Consider the following 24,995-nt stretch of genomic DNA (forward strand, 5'->3'; position numbering starts at 1 on the left):
TCATCCTACCACCTCATATGAAGAGGCTGTTTCCAATAGACCCCCGACATAGGACCGATAGCAATATAACAAATACAAAACAAAAATTCATATAAACTAGTACAATCTGCAAAATAAACTAACGTCACCAGCCACAAGATAATACTACAGCCAAAAGATAAAACTAAAGACTATCTATCCAAAACCATAGACAACACTCAACACCACAAACAAGAAACTTCAGACACAAATAAAGAACGCTCCCCTATTGTAACTAATGCACTCTCACCCTCAACTCTCTACCTTAATTCCCATTCTCCACACCTTTATATCAAGGGTCATGTCTTCCGTAAGCTGTAACTGCTCCATATCATATCTAATCACTTTCATCCAATATTTCTTTGGTCTACCTCTACCCTGCCTAAAACCATCCACAGTCAATGTCTCACACCTCTGCACTGGAGCATTAGAGCCCATCCTCATCACACGTTCGAACCAACATAACCTAACTTTATGCATCTTGTCCTCCACCGAGGCCACTCCCACTTGCTCCCGAATACTCTTATTATATTTCTTATCCTATCTTTTCTGGTATGACCACACATCCATCGCAACATTCTCATCTCCGCCACCTTCAATTTTCGGATGTGAGAGTTCTTAACTAGCCAACACTAGGTTCCATACAACATAGCCGGTCGGATTGCCACTCTATAGAACTTTCCTTTAAGTTTCTGGGGCACCTTCTTATCACATAAAACTCCCCAAGCAAGGCACCATTTCAACCACCCCATCCCAATACGATGCGTGATATCTTTGTCAATCTCCCCATTGCCCTAAATCATAGACCCTAGATACTTGAAACTCTCCCTCTTCTGAATGGGCTGGGAGTTCAGCTTCACAACCACACCAGCCTCCTACGACGCCTCACCAAACTTACACTCCAAATACTCCATTTTGGTCCAACGTACTTAACCGAAATCCTTTAGATTCAAGGGTTTGTCTCCAAATCTCCAACTTATCATTAATAAAGATGAAAATACTATAAATTTATATGGCCCACATAATTAATTTATTTATTGGTTTAATAATAATTGAATAAGTTAAATTCTTAATCTATATGGAAAGTTACCTAGTAGGATAATTACTGACTTCTAGTAGGATTGTATCCACAATTACTGACTCCTAGTAGGATAATGATTATATCCACCAATCACATTGATGAAACGTGAAAACATAACTGACTATTCCCATTATAAAAGGGGTCCTCTCTCTGCCAAAAGAAGAATAAGCTCTATCACAATTATTCTGAAAGTAAGGTAAAGAGAGAGAAAAAATTTAGTGCTTCTGCTATTACGCTTTTGCTTCCGCTAAAATCATGGAGAATTCAGGTAAGTAATTCTTTATTGAATTACTGTTATTATGTGTATGTAAAAATCATTAAGTTCAATGTTCCTGAATAATACAAAGGATTATGGATAGGATTATTTATGTATAAGATTGTTTAAGTTTATATAATCCGTTTTATGCTTACATGTGGTATCGGAGCCTGGTTTCGGAACAAGTGATTTTCCATTAAAATTAATGTTTCTCCATATCTTGTGAATTTTAATTATGTTTGTTAGAAATTTCACAATTATTGAATACGAAATTTGAAATATTGCTATTATTATAATTGATTCTATTTAAAAAAACATTAGTTTAATCTTTGTTATTTTAAATATTAAAGAAACAACTCTTTGTTGTTAGATCGTTGTAGTATGCAATAATAAAATTTATTGTTTCTTAATATAACTTGGAATCATATATGTAAGATTCGTTAATCACCAAAGTGATCGAATCTTTATGAAATTAATTCCAAAATAAAGGTTAAAGTTTAAATTAATTACTCATTAATATTGATGCTTATAATTTATCTAATAATTATGGGTAAATTAAATTTTTGGTCATAAGACATTTGTGGATCACCCAAAAGTTGATTGTTTGTTCGTATGACCAATAAATATTAAAGAGATAATTTTGATTTATCGTTAGTTTTATTTATTTATTTATTTATCCAAAGATGATAAATATTATTAATTGATGCATTAAATATTATCATTTTGTGTTAAATATATTTTAAGCATCATTATGTTTAAAGTTGTATTTTGATGTTTCGCCTAAAGGAGAACATCAATATACATTTAAGTAAGTCATTTCTGAATTTGATAATGTGTTTAAACTCGTATCTCAAAGTATTAACAAATAAGCATGTTCTAATTCAGCACTTGCCCTTCATTCGCACTCTACCTCTGTTACGACTTTTAATGGACTTAACTTTTTAGATTGGTGCGAACAAATCAAATTTCATCTTGGGGTTTTAGATCTTGATGTTGCACTTTACTCTGAAAAGCCAACTGCTATTACTGAAGCTAGCAGTGATGAAGAAAAGTCCTATTATAAGCAATGGGATCGGTCTAACAGATTAGGCCTAATGTTCATGCGAATGAATATTGCGGGCAACATTAAGACTACTCTTCCCAAAACTGAAAGTGCGAAAGAACTTCTGAAACTTGTGGAAGAGTCTTCCCAAACTGTTGATAAGTCTCTTGCTGGGACACTAATTGGTACTTTGACCACCATGAATTTTGATGGTTCACGTACTATGCATGAGTATGTCATTGAAATGACAAATATAGCAGCAAGACTTAAGTCATTGGGAATGGAAGTGAAACAAAATTTTCTTGTGCAGTTCATTATCAACTCATTATCGTCTGAGTATGGTCCTTTCCAAATGAACTACAATACTATGAAAGATAAATAAAATGTGCATGAATTGCATGGTATGTTGGTTCAAGAGGAAACGAGGCTAAAGAATCAAGGAACCCACTCCATTAATTATGTAAATCATCAAGGAGCTGAAAAGAAAGGAAAGAAGCATGGTAAGGGACAACAGAAGCAACTTAATGTTAATTAGTCCTCGTCTCAAGTACATAAGAAAGGAAACAAGAATGGAAAGTGTCATTGCAGTGGAAAATCTGGACACTTTCAGAAAGATTGCCTGAAACGTAAGGCATGGTTTGAGAAGAAAGGTAAGCCTTGTGCTTTTACATGTCTCGAATCAAATTTAACTAAAGTTCCTTATAATACTTGGTGGATTGACTCTGGTTGTACTGTTCATGTTTCTAATACTATGCAGAGATTCCTTACAATCCAAAACATAAACAAGAATAAAAGATTTGTTTACATGGGGAATAGAGTGAAGGCTCCAATTGAAGGTGTCGGGACTTATCGTCTTATTCTCGATACTGGGCGTCACTTAGATTTAGTTGAAACTTATTATGTTCCTTATCTTTCGAGAAATTTAGTTTCATTGTCTAAGTTGGATAAGACTAGATATTCTTTTAATTTTGGTAATGGATGTTTTAGTTTGTTTAAGAATAATTATCTCATTGGTACTGGTACTCTTTGTGATAATTTATACAAACTGAATCTTGATAATCTTTTTTCCGAAACACTCTTAACTCTGCATCATAATGTTGGTACCAAACAAAGTTTGGTGAATGAGCAATCTGCTTACTTGTGGCATAAATGTTTAGGTCACATATCTAAAGAAATGCTGGAAAGATTAGTTAAGAATGAAATTCTTCCAGATTTAGATTTTACTGATCTTAATATTGGTATAGATTGTATTAAAGGAAAACAAACAAAACACACAAAGAAAGGATCCACAAGAAGCACACAGCTTCTTGAAATTATACACACTGATATATGTGGTCCTTTTGATATCACATTTTTCAATAAAGAAAAATATTTTATCACTTTTATTGATGACTTTTACGTTATGGATATATCTATTTGTTGCATGAAAAATCTTAAGAGATTAATGCCTTAGAGGTATTTATTACTGAGGTTGAAAGACAATTAAATAGAAAGGTGAAAATAATCAAGTCTGACAGAGGTGGTGAATATTATGGAAGATATGATGAAAGTGGACAACACCCAGATCCATTTGATAAATTTTTCGAAAAGCATGGCATATGTGCTCAATACACAATGCCTGGTACACCATAACAAAGTGGTGTGGCAAAAAGGCATAATCGTACATTAATGGATATGGTTAGGAGTATGTTAAGTAATTCATTTTTACCTCCTTCGTTATGGATGTATTCTTTAAGGACTACTGTGTACTTGCTAAATAGGGTTCCTAGTAAAGCAGTCCCAAAGACACCTTTTGAACTGTGGACTGGTAGGAAACCTAGTTTGAGGCACCTGCATGTTTGGGGTTGCCCGACAGAAGTTAGAGTTTATAACTCACAAGAAAAGAAACTGGATTCAAGAACAATCAGTGGTTTCTTCATTAGTTATCCAGAAAAATCAAAGGGGTATAGATTTTACTGTTCTAATCATAGTACGAGAATAGTTGAAACTGAAAACGCTAGATTCATTGGGAATGGTGAAGTTAGTGGGAGTGAAGAACCACGTAATGTTGAAATTAAAGAAGTTAGATGTAACACCCCGTATTCAAGTACATGTATTGGCGTATTCAAGTACGTGTATTGGTCTTATTTATATGGAATTAATTTCTTTATTTTATTTATACCGGAATTTGCCCGTCGATGATTCCATGCGAAGGTTATTGAATAAGCTTTCCAATGATATAAAGATTTTCAAAAACGGATAGGTTTCGGATATAATCAAGCATGTTCGAAACTATAAAACGGTGGCCGGGATATTTGGGAATAGTAAATGTGCGGGGAAATTTCCTGCACACAAACTACTGAGGCCAGCCAATTTTTTGGGTCAACTTTGAATGATCATAACTCCCTTAATATAATGAACTGGGAGAGCTGCAACCTATGAAAAGAAAAATGTTTGAGTCTTCTTTCCAATGCAATTGGTTTCATCCAAATCCAACATCTGAGTAAGGAGTTATACTCGTTTCACTTCAGCCTCTCAAAATAGATTTTTAGGGTCAACTTCAAACGATCATAACTCCTTGTACAGAACGAACTGGGTGTCCTACTTTATATGAAATGAAATCCCTTTAAATTATGTTTCCAATGATACCAATTTCACCCAAATCCGATATCAGAGCAAAGAGTTATGGTCGATCTACTTTAGCTTATCAAAACAGTCCACCAAAGGACAGATTTGACATTATTTAAATTTTAAAGGCACTTTGGTCATTCCCTATGATATTATGGACGGGAATATGTGTATATATACATGTATATGAGTTCAAAAACTCATTTTCATCATCAATCATTGATAAAGAACAAACCTGAGCCAAATTTGACCTTTAAATTACTTTTGATTCAACTGTAGAAATTTCAAAGTAATTCGATAACTGCGTTTGTCATCTCGAGAGCTTCGAACGACACCTATTATTTGTGCAAACAGGATTGCATAATAAAGAGGTGAATTTTAAGGTATGAATATTGTTTGCCTTTGTTCCCTTCCATATGTATATGTGTGATAGAGGATTATATGTATTGGTTGTTATTGAAAGGTGATGAAAATGGGGTTATGGACTATTTTGCATAGTTTGATTGTATTGAATTGTGGAAGGTGGATATGGTAATTGAGTTATGGAAGGTGGATATGGTGATATACTATTGAATTGATGATTATTTATGTCTATGACTCAATTTGATTTAATGGATTGGTTGGAAGGATAAATGAATCCAAACTTGATATTGGAGGATGTTGTATGAATATGCATAGCATGTGAATGTAATTGGAGTATAAGAGGATTAAAGTGACACCCTTTATGGTGTAATTAAGGCTTACTACTTAACCACTAGTTTGATGAATTCAAATAATTAAATTGTGACGTTTGGTCGCTAATACTAGATTGCTATATATGTTCATTGTAGATGAATAATCCGAAAAGACGAGAAGTCCATTTGGGACTAGTATTGAAGGTTGACAGTCAGGTATGTAAAGCATGCTCTATACCATATCTTTGGCATGAAAGTGAACAATTGTTCTATTAAGAAAGTTTCCAAAGTTATTCAGTAATATGTGATCCATAATGGTTTTGTATGATGTCCTACGTTACCAATGAACTTATTTCCAACCTACAAGATGTCAAGACATCCCAATACTTACTTGTTTCCAAATCTTACATGTTTATTGCACTAATGAATGTCAGAAGGTATTCGGTTACTCAAACAAGATTCATGTGCTATTAATGACTCCAAAACGTTTCATTGATATACCAATAAGTTCCTACTTCATTGTTATGGCATTGATGACTCCAAAACACTTCATTGATGTGCCAATGAGTTCTTACTTCATTGTTATTGCATTGATGGTCTATTTATATGTCTCTTATTGATGTATCATTGTTTCAAAGTATCAAAAATGCGGTGGCGACCGAAATAACAATCTCAAAGATTAATTGAACTAAGTGATGAAAGTTCTCTCTTATCGGGTGGTATCCCAGGGGCATAAGCCTATCATGGGTCGATCCCTATTTATGTGTTTATGGGTGGTATCCCAGAAGCATAAGCCTATCATGGGTCGATCCCAGTTGATATGTATTGGAGGCATCCTGATGGTCACAGTACAGTGCAGTAATGATTACAAAGATGATAAGAACGAAGGTAAAGTGATTGAATAAATATAATGTACAGGTTGTCACAAGTTCTAGTAAGTGTGGTCCACTCCTATTACGATTTATTCACTTGTTTCTGATTTCTATTGAGCTCCTATATCATATGTGATTATCTACAGCTTTACATACTCAGTACATATTTCGTACTGACGTCCCCACGGGGGACCTGTATTTCACGCTGCAGGCACAGGTACCTCAGCTCATACACCGCACAAGTAGGAGCCAGGATATCCAGCTGCTTTTGGTGAGCTCCAGTTTGCTTCGGGGCTTTCTGTGTCATATCCAGTCACTTTTGGTATTGTATAGAAGTTAGTTATATGGCGGGGTGTGTCCCGACCTTAGTTAAACTCTGTGTATTGTCTAGAGGCTTTGTAGACCTAATGTACAGTCAAGGTGGTGTTTTGTTAATAGACCTGATGGCTCCAACGAACAAGTATTGTATATACATATATATGTGTGCTCGAGCTTATACAGGTGATTATTTCCTTTTATATGCGACATAATGTTGTCCGAATTTCGGGTTGTCATAGAGGTATGCATGGGAAGTATAAGGTTATGAGCTGGTTCTCTCGGGCCTCCTCGGTTACAGGTGCCAATCCGCGCAAATAGGATTTGAGGCGTGACATTAGAGTACGAATTCCTCTACCCTGTACTTCTTTTAAATTTGTTGTTCCTGAAGATGTTATACAAAAAAGTAATCAACAAGAACAACAAATTAATATTTCTACTAATAAAGCCATAATTGACGAACCTATAGTAGATAAACCACAAGAAGTAGCATCAAGAAGATCTCAAAGACAAAGGAGATCTGTTATTTCTGATGATTATTTGGTATATCTACATGAGTTAGAAATTGACTTGGGAATTGATGATGATCCAGTTTTATCTTCACAAGCCATTGAAAGCAATAATTTAGATAAATGGATAAATGCTATGAAAGATGAGTTCAAATCTATGGAACAGAATAAAGTTTGGGACCTTGTTGAATTACCCGAAGGCTGCAAAAGAGTTGGGTGTAAATGGGTCTTTAAGACCAAACGCGACTCAACTGGCAACATCGAACTTCACAAGGCCAGACTTGCTGCCAAAGGTTTCCCTCAAAAGGATGGCATTGACTATAAAAAGACGTTTTCACCCGTCTCTAGAAAAGATTCACTCAGAATTATAATGGTCTTGGTAGCTCATAATGACTTAGAGCTACATCAAATGGATGTGAAAACAACCTTTCTGAATGGAAATTTAGAGGAAGAAGTTTATATGAATCAACCTGAGGGGTTTTCTATTTAAGGAAAGGAACACATGGTGTGTAAACTTAAGAAGTCAATATATGGACTTAAACAAGATTCCCGATAATGGTATCTTAAGTTTAATGAAATGATTGTCACCTTTGGATTTAAAGAAAACACTGTTAATCGGTGTATATATCTGAAGGTCAGTGGGAGTAAGTTTATTATGTTAGTCTTGTATGTTGATGACATCTTGCTGGCTACTAATGATCTTGGTTTGTTACATGATACCAAGAAATATCTCTCTAACAACTTTGAAATGAAAGATATGGGTGAGGCATCCTATGTGATTGGAATAGAAATATTTCGAGATAGATTACAAGGATTGTTGAGATTGTCTCAGAAAACCTATATTAATAAAGTATTAGAGAGATTTAGAATGGAAAAATGCTCATCCAGTCCCCTTCCAATTCAGAAAGGAAATAAGTTTAGTCTCAATCAATGTCCAAAGAATGACTTGGAACGAAAGCAAATGAAAGATATTCCTTATGCATCAATAGTTGGGAGTCTTATGTATGCCCAAACATGTACAAGGCCAGACATCAGTTTTGCTGTTGGGATGTTGGGCCGATATCAAAGTAATTCCGGAATGGATCACTAGAAGGCTGCAAAGAAACTGTTGCGATACTTACACGGAACGAAAAATCATATGCTCACTTATAGAAAATCTGATCATTTAGATGTGGTTGGATATTCAGATTCAGATTATGCTGGTTGTGTGGATACAAGAAAATCCACATTTGGATATTTGTTTCTATTAGCTGGAGGAGTAATATCATGGAATAGTGCGAAGCAGTCTTTTATAGTTGCATCCACTATGGAAGCTGAGTTTGTGGCATGCTTTGAGGCCACAGTCCAGGCTAATTGGCTACGAAATTTTATTTCAGGACTTGGACTAGTCAACAACATAGCCAGGCTGCTGAAAATTTATTGTGATGATACTGCCGCAGTTTTCTTCTCTAAAAATGATAACTATTCAAAAGGTGCTAAGCATATGGAATTGAAATACTTTTCGATTAAAGAAGAAGTCCAGAAACATAAAGTGTCAATTGAACATATTAGCACTAAGCTTATGATTGTTGATCCTTTGACGAAAGGATTACCGCCCAAAACATTTATTGAACATGTTGAAAGGATAGGTCTTATTGATAGCAATGAATGATTTTATGTAAAGACTTTATTATGTTTATGAAATTGACATTTTGAGCTCAAATTATATATGTTTCTGTTGTTACCTGCTTTCTCTTGTATACATAATACTGTGAATGATGATAACAGGTTCTGACTTAGATAAAGTATTCTAAGTATTATTGTTGGACCCATTATGTATTTGAAAGGTTATGTTAGGTAATAGGCTAATATTGTAGTACATGGAAGGAACTATGTCAAGTAAAGGGACGTACAATCGCCATGACTCATTTTAGTTGATTTATTTAACGATGACAAATGATGGTTGATTTAACGTTAATAGTGCACATGATTGACGTACCAATTAAACCATTAAATTAACATTGTGTGTGCCAAGTGGGAGAATGTAAATTTCTATGGCCCACATAATTAATTAATTTATTGATTTAATAATAATTGAATAAGTTAAATCCTTAATCTATATGGAAAGTAATTACTGACTCCTAGTAGGATTGTACCCACAATTACTGACTCCTAGTAGGATAATGATTGTATCCACCAATCACGTTGATGGAACGTGAAAACATAATTGACTATTCCCGTTATAAAAGGGGTCCTCTCTCTGCCAAAAGAAGAATAAACTCCATCACAATTATTCTAAAAGTAAGGTAAAGAGAGAGAAACAATTCAGTGTTTCTGCTATTACGTTTTTGATTCCGCTAAATGATGGAGAATTTAGGTAAGTAATTCTTTATTGAATTACTGTTATTATGTCTATGTGAAAATCATTAAGTTCAACGTTCCTGAACAATACAAGGGATTATGGATAGGATTGTTCGTGTATAAGATTGTTTAAGTTTATATAATCCGTTTTATGCTTACAAAAATATTAGATGATTCTTTCTATTTTAACTTCGATAGATAGAGTTACCTCGTATCTGTTATTGATGGACATTGAAAGATATCTCATGGATCGAGTTGAAGCACACAAAATTTGGATCCAAAAATAATTTTGAGATAGAAAATTTTTAAGCCTCGTACACCCTTACATGTGTAAACTTTGTCCCAAGTCACAATGTCTTTCACACCATTAGATATGTAAACTTTGTTTCAAATCACGATGTCTTTTTTTTATGATAGTAGATTCATCTGATTATAAATAACTCTAGCATACTACTTCAATCAGTTTAATCACTACCTGACATCAGAAATTTTTTTGTACAACTAGCTTGATCTCCAAATAATAAAACCTTTATAAATTGAAACCACTATTATATAACAAACTTTTTCATAAGAGAAAAAGTTGATTGTCGTCATATAAATAATTCATTCAAATATATTAATAAATGATGAAATACTCTTTACCGTCTTTATCTATATCTATATCTATATCTATATCTATATCTATATCTATATCTATATCTATATTTATAATCTATATCTATAATCTATATATCTATATAATATATTAAAAGTGTGAAGACCCTTAAAAAAGTAAATTGGATTTTTTGCCCTTCATTAAAACAGTCCGCTTTAGACAAAACCGACTTTTACCCTCTTCCCTGCAATTAAATTCTTCAAAATAAATATAATAAAATTTTCCTAAATTTTCCTAATTTTCCTTTACCCAAATTTTTCTTTGCCCGTTTTATGTATTTTAACCAAATTTAGCTTTTCTCCATAATAAAATTTCCCTAACTAAAATTTTCCTAATTTTCCTATATCCAAATTTTTCTTTACCCGATTTCTGTATTTTAACCAAATTTAACTTTTCTCCATAATAAAATTTTCCTTTACCCAAATTTTTCTTTACCCGTTTTATGTTTTATTAATCCTATTTGATTCCTACTTGGTTTCTTTCAACCACGACTTTTCCTGTCCTTTTATATAAACGTTTGAGCTTTTTTTTTTTTTTTCATTTTTCATTATTATAAACAGCTGCGATCTTTCATTGTTTTTTGTCTCAACAAAGTTTAATTGTTTTCCCGCACAGTTTCAATAATTTCAGGTTTTTGATCGTTATATCATCTCTCCCTTTTTACGTTGTTAATTTAAACACACTATTACTTGTTATGTCAACTTAATTTTGCTAAGCTTAATTTAGCTTAATGTGTCCTTTTAGTTCAATATTTTTTATTTTCTACTTCTCATAACTTCTCATAGCATACCTCAACATATTTCATTCTATGTGTCACTTTAGTTGAATATATTATATTTTTTGTTGCTCATAACTAACTTCTTTATCTACCACCTACCAACAAGATCGCTCAGACAAGAATTAGTTGAATCAAAATTGAAGCTTTGTGATCACTATTATATTTTTTTTATAGTTACAGGTTGTAGATGAATGTCAGTTGGTTTTGGAGAATTTCTTGTGTAAAGGTTAGATTTAATTGTATTGTTTTGATATCTTTATTATCTTATTGTTATTTTATTTTAATTTACAGATGCTAGATGAATGCGGGTCGGCTTTAAAAAAAATTTTAGGTAAAGGTTAGGGTTAATTGTATTATTATAATATCTCTATTAGTTTGTTATTTTGTGGTAGTTTAAATCGGCTTTGAGAAATTTATGTGTGTAAAATTTAAGTTTAATTGTATTATTTTGATATCACTTTTATCGTATTATTTGTTGCAGTTTACAGGTGATAGATAAATGTTGGTCGGCTTTGAAGAATTTCGGAAGACTATAAGAAAATTTTTGTGTGTAGAGATTAGATTTAGTTGTATTATTTTTATGTCTCTATCATTGTATTATTTTGTTGCAATTTACAGATGGTAGATGAATATCGATCGACTTTTAAAAATACTTTTGGTAAATGTTAGGTTTAATAAATAAATTCTCCATCTTTATATACTCAAAAGATATTAAATTTAATTATTATATTCATCTTTATTATTTAAACAACTATCTTATTTAGTATAATGTTTGAACTCATCAAAGTGAGGTACACGCGCAAGACGCATACACCTAAACTAGTATATAAATAGATCCATGTCACTTTTCAAAATATCAAACAAATAAAAATTATGCATGAATTATACTTTGACAATTTTTTTAAAGTAAGACCATCAATTTGAGATTTCCGTAATTGACCTGATCATCACAATTGATCCGATTATATAATATATCAAGCAATAAATTTTAATGTTGATGAGAATCATATAATATACTGAAAAAGAAAAAGAATGATTCCTTAAATCTAAAATAAAATAAAAGAAATAATGACATATAAAAATTTCATTCATTAATAAATAAGAACTATAAATTCAAGAAAAAAAATTATTTTGTTATTTAAAGAGGTGAAAAATAAATCATCAAAAAACTTTTAAATAAAAGGTTAAAAACAAAATTCAAGGTTGGAAAAGAAAAAGAGATGACAAAATGACCCTAAACTTGATATCAAATTATAACTTTGACCTTAAACTTTGACAGTGCACAAATATGACCTTTAACTATTTAAAACTACACAAATATAACCTTCGATTCTACGTGGCATTGGGCGCGTCCAGCTTAAAATCTAAGGGCATAATACATAAATATGACCCTAAACTTGACACCAATTTATAACTTTGATCTTAAACTTTGACAATGCACAAATATGACCTTTAACTATTCAAAACTGCACAAATATAACCTTTAAATAACTTTTCACTATTATTTTTTCATTATTTTCGGTTCAAAGATGAAAATGACATCTAATTTCTTTTGTCATTGCGAAAAAAAAGTATTATTGAAGATTTATTAATTAGGTGGGTCAGCCTCATACGAAAAAATCGTGCGGGTATGTATATATATTATAAAGCAGAGGGCGAATTTAAGTTATATATTTATTTAAATATTAAATGAAATATGAAACTATACTAATAAAAAAAATTATAGTTTTAATAAAACGTTATTAAATTAACTTCATTAAGGATAGTAGTAGTAGTATATTAAATTAACGTTATCAAAATAACGTTATTAAAATGTTATTAAATTAACGTTATTAAAACGTTATTAAATTAACGCAGGGACAGACCTACGTGGTTGCCATGGGGTTCACCCGAACCCCCTCGGTAAAAAAATTATGTTGTATATATAAGGTAGAAAATCTATATTTATGTATGTATATTAATGTTGAACCACATGAAACAAGACACTTAGATAGCCTAGTGATGTTAATTACTCTTCTTGTGCGCTTCCTTCAGCCTACTGCGCGGATTCGATCCCTACTAGTGGTTGTTCTTTTTTTTGTTAATAAAAAAAAAGTTAGGTGTTGCTGCTGTAGAAATAAATAAATAATAATAATAAAAAAAATGACGTCGTTTTAACACAAAAAACAAAACTTTGACAGTGCACAAATATGACCTTTAACTATTCAAAATTGCACAAATATGACCTCCCTCCAAGTCAGCCCTTTTAACGACGTGACACCGTGGGATTGGATTACCTTTGCACGTAGGGGCGAGTGAAACTCACGCATGGGGTTGCAAAATCGAATGTCATATTTGTTCAGGTTTTGAATAGTTAAATGTCCTATTTGTGCACTATCAAAGTTTAAGGTTAAAATTATAATTTGGTGTCAAATTTAGGGTCATATTTATTTATGTATTATTAAAAAAAAAAAACGAATAGAAAAAGAGCAAGACTTGGGATGTGCTTGATACGAATGATTTTTTTTAAAAAAAATATTCTCTTTTTTATTATTTCACTTTCCTTTTTTCACATTCTCAAATAATACATTGAGTCAAATATGTTAAACAGAAACAGATATACTTTAATCAACATCATCAATTGCTAAATGTATATTTTTTAACTTAGATCTCTATTAACATGATTTCAGCCCTACAAAAGTTAATTTCTATAATAAATTATTTTTACACTATCAATACGTATGAATAACTTTAATTTTGTCAATAGGTAATTTCACTTTTTATCGCTGTACTAAAAAACACTGTTATATTGAAAAAAACTTTTTTTTATCTTCAAAAATAATAAGAGTATTAGCCTGTTTGATCAAACTTCTAAAATCAGTTAATTCCAACCAATGTTTTTTTGAAGTACTTTAAAAAAAATTGGTAAATTATATTTGTATTTGATGATAAACTTTTTCGTTTTTTTTAAGCAGTAATTAATGTTTGAACAAAACTTTTTAAAATTATTTTAAAATGTATTTTTCTCAAAAATATTTTTATTAAAAATTATTTTTTTAGCTTCTGAAAATAATTTTTACTACTCTCCATAAACACCTGGCCAAATATCTCACTTTTTTAAAAATAAGTATTTTTACAAAAAATTAGCACTTTAAGAAAAAAATTAAACTTGATCAAATCGATTATAAAACTATAAAACACAAATAAATCATTTTTCTAAAATATGATATACCATCATTTATGAAAATACACTAAATATTTTATTGTTATTCGGATTTACCTATTTCGTTTTTTTTAAGCAGTAATTAATGTTTGAACAAAACTTTTTAAAATTATTTTTAAATGTATTTTTCTCAAAAATATTTTTATTAAAAATTATTTTTTTAGCTTCTGAAAATAATTTTTACTACTCTCCATAAACACCTGGCCAAATATCTCACTTTTTTAAAAATAAGTATTTTTACAAAAAATTAGCACTTTAAGAAAAAAATTAAACTTGATCAAATCGATTATAAAACTATAAAACACAAATAAATCATTTTTCTAAAATATGATATACCATCATTTATGAAAATACACTAAATATTTTATTGTTATTCGGATTTACCTAATTAGTGTTTAAATCAAAACACATAAAATTTCAATAAATAAGAAAAGAGTAAATACATAAAGTAGTCATTAAAGTTGTCTCAAATTTACAAATAGACACTTAAAGTTTGAGACATTTTATTATCCTATTGAACAAATTAAAAGTGGAACAAAGATTGCATTTTCCAGCCAACATCAGCTACAAGAAAAAAAAGTGCAATCACGCACCAATTACTGTTCACCACGTGTCAATTTATTTATTTAATTATGTTTTTATTACTTCATTTGTTTTCATTTTCCTTTTTTTTTTTTCCTTTCTCTCTCTTCCATTCTACACCCTATTACTCTCTACATTTTACCACTGCTAAATGTTCAACTTTGATTACTTTCTTTTTAATAGGGTTGCTCAAAATCGAACCGTAATTATTAATCCAACCTCAAAATTAATTTATTGGCTAATTGGTAATGAGTTATTAGATTAATGGTTGGAGAACGGATAATTTTTTTTATAATTAATGGCTTATTGGTGTAGGGATGAATTACTCAATTTTTTTATCGGGTAAACCGTTAACCATTAAGAATTATTATAATTATATTTTTACCCCTATATATACAAGTATCTTTTGACAATTCAATATATAAAACTCCATTTATTATTCTATTCACTTCTTAATTTAGAAAATACATGTCACTTCTTGTGATATCTAACTATAAAGTGCAGTTAGACTCCCTAAAATGTAAAGAAAATCTGAAATTAATTCTTAAACCAAAACATAAATTATTCTTGACAGCACAAAGGACCGCAATAAAAATGAAACAACCCAAATGTATCATTCACAAAGTTTGATACAAAACATAAAAATTCAAATAATATTAAACTTTTAATTTTTTTTCTGTCAATCCAGTAATTAAAAATGTTTCTACATACATTTTAGGTCTAGAAGAAAATTCTTATTTGATTCGATGTTTTAACCTATTAAATAACTACACGAACAAAACTCAAGAAGCCTAAGAGATTGATAAATAGATCAATCATAGTATATAAACAACTTAGTCGGTGAAGAAATGGAGGAACTACCAATAATCGCTCGATATTTTATTCTCTCTTAAATTTATCTGTTACACCGTTCGATAACCATCCGTTAGTTGTTAATCTGATATCGAACCAACCGTTATCTTATTGGGTGGCTAGCGGATTAGTATATTTAAAAACCGATAACCAATAAGTTGAATCGCTAAGCATAATTATCCAACCGATCCAACCGATAAGCAGCTCTACTTCTTAGCACCTTTTATTTTATTTTATTTTGTCTCTTGTTAATTATTTTATTTTTTGTTTAGATAGAAAACCAAGATAAATTGGGCTGAGATATATGATTGAGCTTGAATTTTTTTCTTTGTATTCGTATTGTTCTAAACCTCTAATTACTTCGTTATCACAATTATTGTTAAATCATCATTGGCTTATCATCAAATTAAGATTTTAAAATCAAATATAATTATGTTGGATCAAAATTTTATTAAAATTAAATCTTATGCTCTTTTTAACCAAAAAATCGTAGTTTCATAACAAAAATTAAAAGAACCGTATAATAATTGACCGATTATAAACTTAAGGTGAAAGAACTTGAAAAACGAGTAGAAAGAAATGAAAGGAAAAACATAAACAAAAAGATATTGAAAAAATGAAAGAAAATGATGGAGAGTTGGATGAAGAAGATAGGAGAAAAAAAGAATTGAAAAATAAATTAAAATAATTAAAAATTATTTTTAATAAAATAAATACTGATTTTTGGTGGTTAGACCGGTTTTGTTGTATGAGGCGGAGTATTGGCCTGTTAAGAAGACCCACATTCAGAAGATAAAGGTGACGAAGATGAGAATGCTTCGGTGAATGTGCGGATATACTAGAAAAGATAGGACTAGAAATGAGGTTATTCAAGAAAAGGTGGGAGTGGCTTCGGTGGAAGCCAAGATGAGGAAAGCAAGGTTGAGATAGTTCGGTTATGTGATGTGGAGGAGCACGAATGCCCCAGTGCGGAGGTGTGAGAGGTTGGGAAGGGATGGTTTCAAGCGAGGTAAAGATAGATCGAAGAAATATTAGAGGGAGGTGATTAGACATAACATTGAACAACTTCAGCTTACCGAGGACATGACCTTGGATAGGAAGTTGTGGAGAAGGCGAATTAGGGTAGAAGGTTAGTCTGAGTTAGGATATTGTATGTTTTGGTGTATACTTGGAGTATCTTGATTTTGGTATTATAAAATATGTTACTTTCAATTATATCTTGTTCTATTACTATTCCGTATCTTTTCTTATATTGTTTTATTTTGAGCCGGGAGTCTATCGAAAACAACCTCTCTATCTCACTTTTGAATTAGTGGTATTAACTGCGTATACTTACTCTTTTCAGACCCCACTTGGTGAGAATATACTGGGTATGTTGTTGTTGTTGTAAATAAATATCGAGTTCCTTATAAAAAAATTAAAATTCTACTTGTTTCATACTTTATTGTAGAGTGAGGTATACTATCCACGTCATGTGGGGTCAAAAGATTTTCTCCGTTCTATTTTACTTGTCCCAATTTAATATTGCACATTGATTAAGAAAAATAATTAATAACATGACTATTTTATCATAATACCCCTATTAAATGATATTTACATTTTAATTTGGAGAAAAAAAAATTAATACTAAGGGTAAAAAAGGAAAAAGAAAATTAACTTGTCTTGATTAATAAAAAATAACAAATAAAATGAGAAATCAAATTATAAAATTTGAGACAAATAAAATGAAATGGAGAAAGTATTTATGATGGTATTGATAGATGTTTTGGAGTAATAAGATTGTCACAAATTTAAAATGTTTTTTTAAAAAGGTAAAATGTTCTTTTGGACCCTTGTACTGTGTCGGTTTTGTAAGTTAGACACTTCTACTTACATGTTTGTCATCTGAACTCCTGAACCCACTAAAAAGCAATATTTTAAACTCTTTTTTGGTGAGTGTAACACACTCTCCCCATGTCAGCTGCCATGTCACTTGCCACATCTGCCATATCAGCTACCACGTCATCTTTAAATATAAAAAATATTAAATATTAAAATAAATAAATAAATAAACAAACAAACAAACAAACCCCCTTTCTCTCTCTTCCCCTTTTTTTTCTTTTCCAGTTCTTTCTGTCTGTCCCCCTTTTCAGTTCTTTCTTTCTCTGTTTCTTCTTTTTTTTTTCTTTTTCTTATTCTTCTTCCTCCTCTTCTCATTCTTCTTTTTCTTTATCATCTTTATCTTCTTATTCTTCTTGCTCTACGAAAAAATTAAAAAGCGAGGGACGAAAAATTTAAGAAGTATGAAAAGAAGAGATTTTTGTGATTTAGGTGATTCAAGAAACTTGAAATTCAATGTAAAAACTCATTTTTATACTTTCTTTAGACTCTTTATGATTAGGGTAATTCAAGAAAGTTTGAAATTCTTGAAATTCAATGTAAAACTCAATTTTTGTGATTTTTTTGTGATTTGGGTAATTCAAGAAAGTTGAAAATTCTTGAAATTCAAAGTAAAGATTCAATTTTTATCTTTCTTGGGATTTCTTGTGTTTTGGGTAATTCAAGAATGTTGGAAATTCTTGAAATTCAATGTGAATATTTTTGTGAATTGGTTAAAATTTAATGTTGAGACTTCTTGAAATTTTTGTGAGTTGGTTGAAGAAAAAGAACTTAAGAAATTTTTATGAATTGGTTGAAGAAAAAAATTCAATGGTCAGTGGTATAGTGTGTGATAATATTTGTGGATAAGAAAAAGAATTTTCCGATGAGGCTTTGTCGGGAAGGTGGGGGGGGGGGGGGGGGGTGTGGGGGGGTTTGGCGGGGTTAGTGGGGGGGGGGGGGGTGGGGGGGGGGGGGGGGGGGGGGGGGGTGGCTGAGGGGGGGGAGGTTTTTTTTTTTTTCTTCTTTTAAATTTATTATTTTTAAAAATATCTTTAAATTAAGAAGATGGAGGAAAAAAAAGGCAGGTCCTTTTTTGTTTTTTAATTTTAGTATTAATTTTATTTTTTAAAATTATTTTAATATAAAATTGATCAAAAATTGATCCTTACTCGCACTCCAGGCAAGCGACTACACTTTCGTAGTCTTAGTCAGCCATTTCAATGCCACTTAGGCAAAGTCAACGATCAAAGAATACAAAATGTTGTCTTTTAGTGCGTTCAGGGGTCCGGATGACAAACATGTAAGTAGAAATATCCAACTTATAAAATGATCATAGTACAAGAATCCAGAAAATCATTTTGCGTTTTAAAAATTTGAGACAATTTTATCTTTTCTCTTTAAAAAAGCTTTCCAAACGCGCACGAAGAGGAAAGTAGGAAGTCCCTTTTGACAGGCAAACGTCGAAGGACTCATGTAAGCAAGAAAGGGACCCCAAAACCATATTAGTCCACCTTACCAATATGTCACGTGTAAAATGTAAACAATGCAAATAAATAAATAAATCATATTTGCAATCACAAAGTTTCCACTATTTAATCATTTATCTGAAACAAATAATTATAATATGTAAATAGTAATTTGAAATCTAAAAATAGACAATTTATAATAGCGTGAATATTATATACTATTATTTGGTTAGTGGAATAAAGAATCACCATATGCAGAAAAATTATGAAATTATCTCATTCCAGTTTTGGTAATTTTTTGATTACAAGTTAATAATTTTGGATTATTTATATCATTAATTATATAATAGTTTTCCTACCACACTCATGTCAAGATAATTTAACAAAATAATTTATTTGTCCTTCTCCAAATCTTTTTAACCATAATTTTCAATACATATTTATCCTAATTAATCCACTTTAATCACATTTTAAATTCAATAATTTTTTTTTTTTTAAAATAGCAATTAAAATATACCCTTTAAATAATTTTGTAATTATATAAATTATGTATAATTTTAATACCAAACGAAATGGATATAAGCGAAGAATCCTTTTTCAATATATATATATCCACGTATTGCAGTTCCCAAGAAGACCCATGATCGACCCCACACACTACCGTGTCTGTACCAGCCTTTGTGCTCTCATTCATCACCTAGAATTCAAACCCGCCTGCCTACTTTATTTGTTAAATAAATAAATAAATAAAGGATCAATTCAATTGGAATTTGTAATAACTTGGATTGGAGTCTTTGGTTTTGACATTTGTTAAAGGACCAGAGTATACAATTCTTGATTACTCATAATTTGTGTACTTATATTATAGAGAAAGAGAGAGAAGAAGATGTCAGGTGATCTGGAATCTATATCAGAGGCGACATCTGGAGCCATTGGAGCTTTAGTTAGCACTACTATTTTGTATCCTCTTGATACCTGCAAAGCTAAGTATCAAGCTGAGGTTCAAGCTCACGGTCTCCGTAAATACAGGTTCTTGTTTTTACCTACCACCCTTCTACTGTTCTCTCTCATCATGTGATCAGGTCTTTTTTGTTTTGCTCTTTGATCAGTTTTTTTGGTTGTTTTGTGTAAATGGGTATTTGTTTGTTTCTGACTGGATGATGCTTTTTCTTGAATCCTGTTATTATTTTGTGGAGAAAAAGTCAAAAGGAACATGAATTTTCTATGAAGGGGTCCCTTGATCTGTGATCGAAGTTTGGATCTTTAAAAGGGACTTTTGCATCTGGTTCGTTTTTTTTTTTTTTAAAAAAAAAACAAAAAATTAGTTAACGGATCAACTGAAATCCATGTGGCTAAATCTAGTTTTTCCAAGAATAAAAGTGAATGTTGTGTTTGGAAAAGCTTCCATTGCTTAATTTAGATAATATATTCGCCTTTATTAAAGAGTTTGTTCTTCAAACCATCATGTTATTTTATTGCCTTTTGGCTAAAAAGGCTTTTTTCTGCAGAATATGTTTTTCTTGAGGAGAATACTACTTTTGTAGTGAAACATTTGGAAGTGATTTCGTGGGTAGACCTTTCAATATTCTAGCCTTCGATTGCGCACGTTAGAGAGTTTTTCAGTGTTGAGATCTACAGAGAAAGAAAGAAAGGATGCCCCAAAATTTTCTAAGTCATCAGGGTTAACGAATAACAACTATTTGTTCTTTAAAGTTGTAACAAAACTTACGTCATCTAAGGAGGGTAGCAAGAAATATCTGTAAGAACTGACTTATCAAGGAAAAATAAAGTTTATGCGAGTACCGAGTTCTTTGTAGGAATACACTGGGTTTGTTGTTGTTGTTGTTGTTGTTGTATGCGAGTACCGAGTTGTCCCAGGACTGCCAACAGTTGAGGGCATAAGTCAAAGGAAAAGTCCATTCCAAAGCTTCATTTTATCTTGAAAATTAAGAGACAACACTCATAATGTGTGATATTAGCTGTGCTGTTGGCATAATCCGTATTAACCTCATGTGTCATAACTATGCATGTTGCACATCTTTTGTTGATCCCATGATCTGCAAAATTTCACTATTTTCTGACTTTGTATTCTCTCGTGAAACTTGATAGGCGTGGTGGGGAATTGAGGTATTGCCTTTATATAATATAAATGTCCAGCCTTTAGAATTTCTTGGCAAGAAGGTTTTGTCATTATCGTACAAAAAACAGTGTGACTATGATGCTTGATCATCAAAGTTGCAGTTTTCCAATCCAAGGAAATCTTGCTTTAGTCAATTGAGAAAATTCTCTAATGTCAGATAGACCAAACAGATGGTGTACTTGAGGTTTCTATTGCATCTTCTGCTTATATTAGAAGGTTTAACAAGTATCTCTACCTCCTCTCGTTCAGGATCACTAGAGAGATTTTTATTGATTGCAGACCTTTAGTTTAAGAAGTTTCATTTTAACAGGATATCTTTGGAAAACACATGATTATTTAATTGAAGATGTCTATTTTACTACTTTTAGAACGAGGAAATTTCCCGTGTATTCTCATGAGCTTTTTTGAGTGATCTTCCTGCTGCGTGTGATAACACTGTTCTTCAGGATGTCTCATCATTATTACTTTGTACAAATGACAGTAAATTTTCTTGGGTAGAAATTTTCTCTTTTTTGTTTACCAAGATGACTGAGAAAATCTTCATTGAGCTTATTACCTAGTTTACTGTAAATGAGTTCCTGCCAAAATGCTTAGTTTAAATCTCTCACTACTTACTAAAGCCCAATTTATCATGAGAATGTTGTTAACAACTGACGTTTCATTCTCGTGGTAGTGAGAAGAGATCCCTTATTTGAATATGACTAACCATTCCCTTGAAGGTTTGAAATTTATAATGAAGTCTGGGACTGAGATGCCTTTAGTTTCTTTTACTGTGTCCTCTTTTTCAATTATTACTGATCTCATTGAAGTGACATAACACATCTGGTATTTGTACATTCCACATCCTTTCTGACAATATGCCAATAATTAATATTTGAATACAATTTTTATTTTTTTTGGAACATCTTCCACAGCATCTATTAGAAAATGAGGTATTATGCTTTTTACGACATTGTTAATTTTGTCATTGATTCACTTTTGCCCTTCTGCAGGAATATCTCTGATGTTCTGGTGGAGGCAGTATCAAGTGGTAAGATCCTGTCACTGTACCAAGGTCTGGGAACCAAGAACTTGCAATCTTTCATTGCGCAGTTTGTGTATTTCTACGGATATAGCTACTTTAAGAGACTCTATTTGGAGAAAAGTGGTTCCAAATCCATTGGAACTACAGCCAATTTGTTAATTGCAGCGGCAGCTGGTGCTTGTACAGCCATAACAACTCAGGTAAGATGTTTGTATACTTGCATTTGATCAATTTCTTGTTAAGTGACTAAAGAGTAGTGTCGAAGTGTTCCTATTTTTATCTCTCTTGCATGTTGTGAGGAAATACGGCCTAAGAGTGTGTTTTGAAATCGTATTTTATGTATCAACAGAAAATGCTTGTTTCAACAACTGAGCTTTTTGTCTTTTTGGCTATGGTAGATAACAAACAGTAATGCCGATCTGGCTGTTTCCAACTGGGGAAGGAACTAAAAACTGAAATCATTGAGACATTGAAACTAGTTTTATGCATCTTTCAAATAAAATGTGTCCTCACAATTTTCCCAAGGCAAAATTCCGAAGTTTTGGTTGTGTCTTAATTAAAAGTAGTGCTCCTATTCTTAATTCTGGCACATAGACCAGTAAATATTAGTGGAGCGACTTTCCAGGTTGTTCATAGCTGCTCTTTGCAAAAGGTTTAGTGAAACTATCTCTATTTAAGATCTGTTGTTCTAAACACTAAATTTCTCAAATGTCTAATCCATGGTGTGTGATAATTTCATGACTTATGAATTATGATATAAGCGTTTTCTGTACTAAGAAATGAAAATATAGGTGCATGAGCCAAAAACTTATTGTCAAATGTCCATGGGTCTTACTCCAATTGATTGTTATCAGATTCAATGGATATTTGCAAAGCCAAAACCATATCGTTTAATTTCATACATCTGAAAATGATGCTACTCAGTTGGATTCTGATGTTATTTGATGTTCTGTAGCCACTGGATACTGCTTCCTCGAGGATGCAGACAAGTGCCTTTGGGAAATCAAAAGGCCTTTGGAAGACACTTACAGAAGGTAGTTGGAGTGAAGCATTTGATGGCCTTGGGATTTCTTTACTGTTGACTTCCAACCCTGCCATTCAGGTACTTAAACATTCTTCAATATTGCTTGTAAAACTGAAGTAGTGACTAGTTGAATTAGTATACAGATTTGATTTAATTAAATGGAGTCTTGTGAATTCAAGTAATGTTATTATATGTGAAGCCACAATTTCTGCTAATTATCGATTTAGTTTTCTAAAATAGATGTTTACGTGATGCAGTATACAGTTTTTGATCAACTCAAACAACGATTGCTGAAAGGTAAACAGAAGACAACAGGGAAAGACACATCGCCTATTGTACTTTCTGCATTCTCAGCTTTTGTGTTAGGTGCACTGTCAAAGAGCATAGCCACTGTTCTGACCTATCCAGCGATCAGGTTTGATATCTTTTGACTTCTATCATGGATTGACGTTAATGTAGATCCAGTATAAGCCTTTTAACATTAATCCTGAAAACAGGTGTAAGGTCATGATTCAAGCAGCAGACGATGATGAGGATAAGAAGGCTGAACCAAAATCAAGTAAGACAATCAGCAATGTCATATGCTCTATCTGGAAGAAAGAAGGAATCTTGGGTTTCTTCAAGGGATTACATGCTCAAATCCTCAAAACAGTGTTGAGCTCAGCATTGCTTCTAATGATCAAGGAAAAGATCTCTGCCACAACTTGGGTCCTCATACTATCACTTAGGAGAATTCTGCTGGTCAGGCCGAGAAGGCTAAAAAGTGCTTAAAAATTGCAGTCAGCTGAGCTGATTGCGTGTAAAAAAAAGGTCTATATGACAAATCAGAAGAAAGAAAGTTAATTTGGAAGGTTGCAGTCTTAGTTAGTTTCGAGGGGGGGAGAAGGCTCCCTGTTAAACGGTGTTCAGGTCCATGGCATACAGATGAAATTACTGTCATCAAGGTGGCTCAAGCAAGTTGATGAATTCAAGAGGAATAATATGATAGTTTTTGGTCTTCCTAGAAGAGAATAATCTGACAAGAAAATTTTTATTTTATTTATTTATTTAGAAACGTTAGAATAATGTGGTTAAGTAATCTGTTTCTAGTTGCTTTGAACAATTAGGTTCTCTAGAAGAAGAAGAACGGGGTTTGCTTCTGGCAGCAACATGCTTGACCGGCCCCGTCCGGCTTCCAAAGTTTTTGTGGTACTTGTCAACTTTGGATCCTTGTTACTTGCCCAAGCATTGCCCAAATAGGTTCTTTCATGTGACTTGCCCAAGCATTGCCCAAATAGGTTCTATCTCTCATTACATTCCAACTACTATATTATTGGATTTACAGGAAGTCGTAGCGTCTGGGAGATAATTTATTTTTTACTATGTGTTTTTCTTTGTTCCATAGTACAGAGGGAATATGCTTAAACACAACGCTTCGTGGAAATTACAAATAGAAAGCATAGTTAAAGAGGTTTTATGAGTAAACTAGTAATCTCCATCTTAGGCTTCGGCGCGCTATCACCTCACTCAATACCACAACTAAAAATTCAATGCTACAAGTGAAAAAAGCACTATTGGTACATATATTGAATAGGAAAAAACTTTTTCGCCATAATTTGGCCATAATAGTAATAAATGCTATTCACATTATAAACTAATTTATTTTAAGACATTTTTACCCTTTTTATCCTAAATTTCAATTTCTAACATTACTTCATT

The 24,995-nt window shown here is 31.9% G+C and overlaps 1 protein-coding gene across 1 annotated transcript; it reads left to right on the top strand.

Moving 5' to 3' along the window:
* The first annotated feature begins 19,715 nt into the window (after positions 1 to 19,715).
* Positions 19,716 to 24,624, top strand: LOC107839554 (peroxisomal adenine nucleotide carrier 1). Its single transcript, XM_016683092.2, has 5 exons — positions 19,716 to 20,138; positions 22,242 to 22,473; positions 23,229 to 23,375; positions 23,555 to 23,712; positions 23,795 to 24,624. Exons 1-5 carry the CDS (start codon positions 19,996 to 19,998, stop codon positions 24,066 to 24,068), a joined length of 954 nt encoding a protein of 317 aa, XP_016538578.1. The 5' UTR covers positions 19,716 to 19,995; the 3' UTR covers positions 24,069 to 24,624.
* The last annotated feature ends 371 nt before the right edge of the window (positions 24,625 to 24,995 follow it).

The sequence above is a fragment of the Capsicum annuum genome, chromosome 8, assembly GCF_002878395.1.
Source record: "Capsicum annuum cultivar UCD-10X-F1 chromosome 8, UCD10Xv1.1, whole genome shotgun sequence".
Taxonomy (NCBI): Eukaryota; Viridiplantae; Streptophyta; class Magnoliopsida; order Solanales; family Solanaceae; genus Capsicum; species Capsicum annuum.

Bases quoted from the DNA above. Each gene is read 5' to 3' on its own strand.
- LOC107839554 (XM_016683092.2), top strand. From the start codon at position 19,996: ATGTCAGGTGATCTGGAATCTATATCAGAGGCGACATCTGGAGCCATT. The intron at 22,474-23,228 runs GTAAGATGTTTG...GATGTTCTGTAG, and splicing joins GTACAGCCATAACAACTCAG to CCACTGGATACTGCTTCCTC. The intron at 23,713-23,794 runs GTTTGATATCTT...TCCTGAAAACAG, and splicing joins CTGACCTATCCAGCGATCAG to GTGTAAGGTCATGATTCAAG.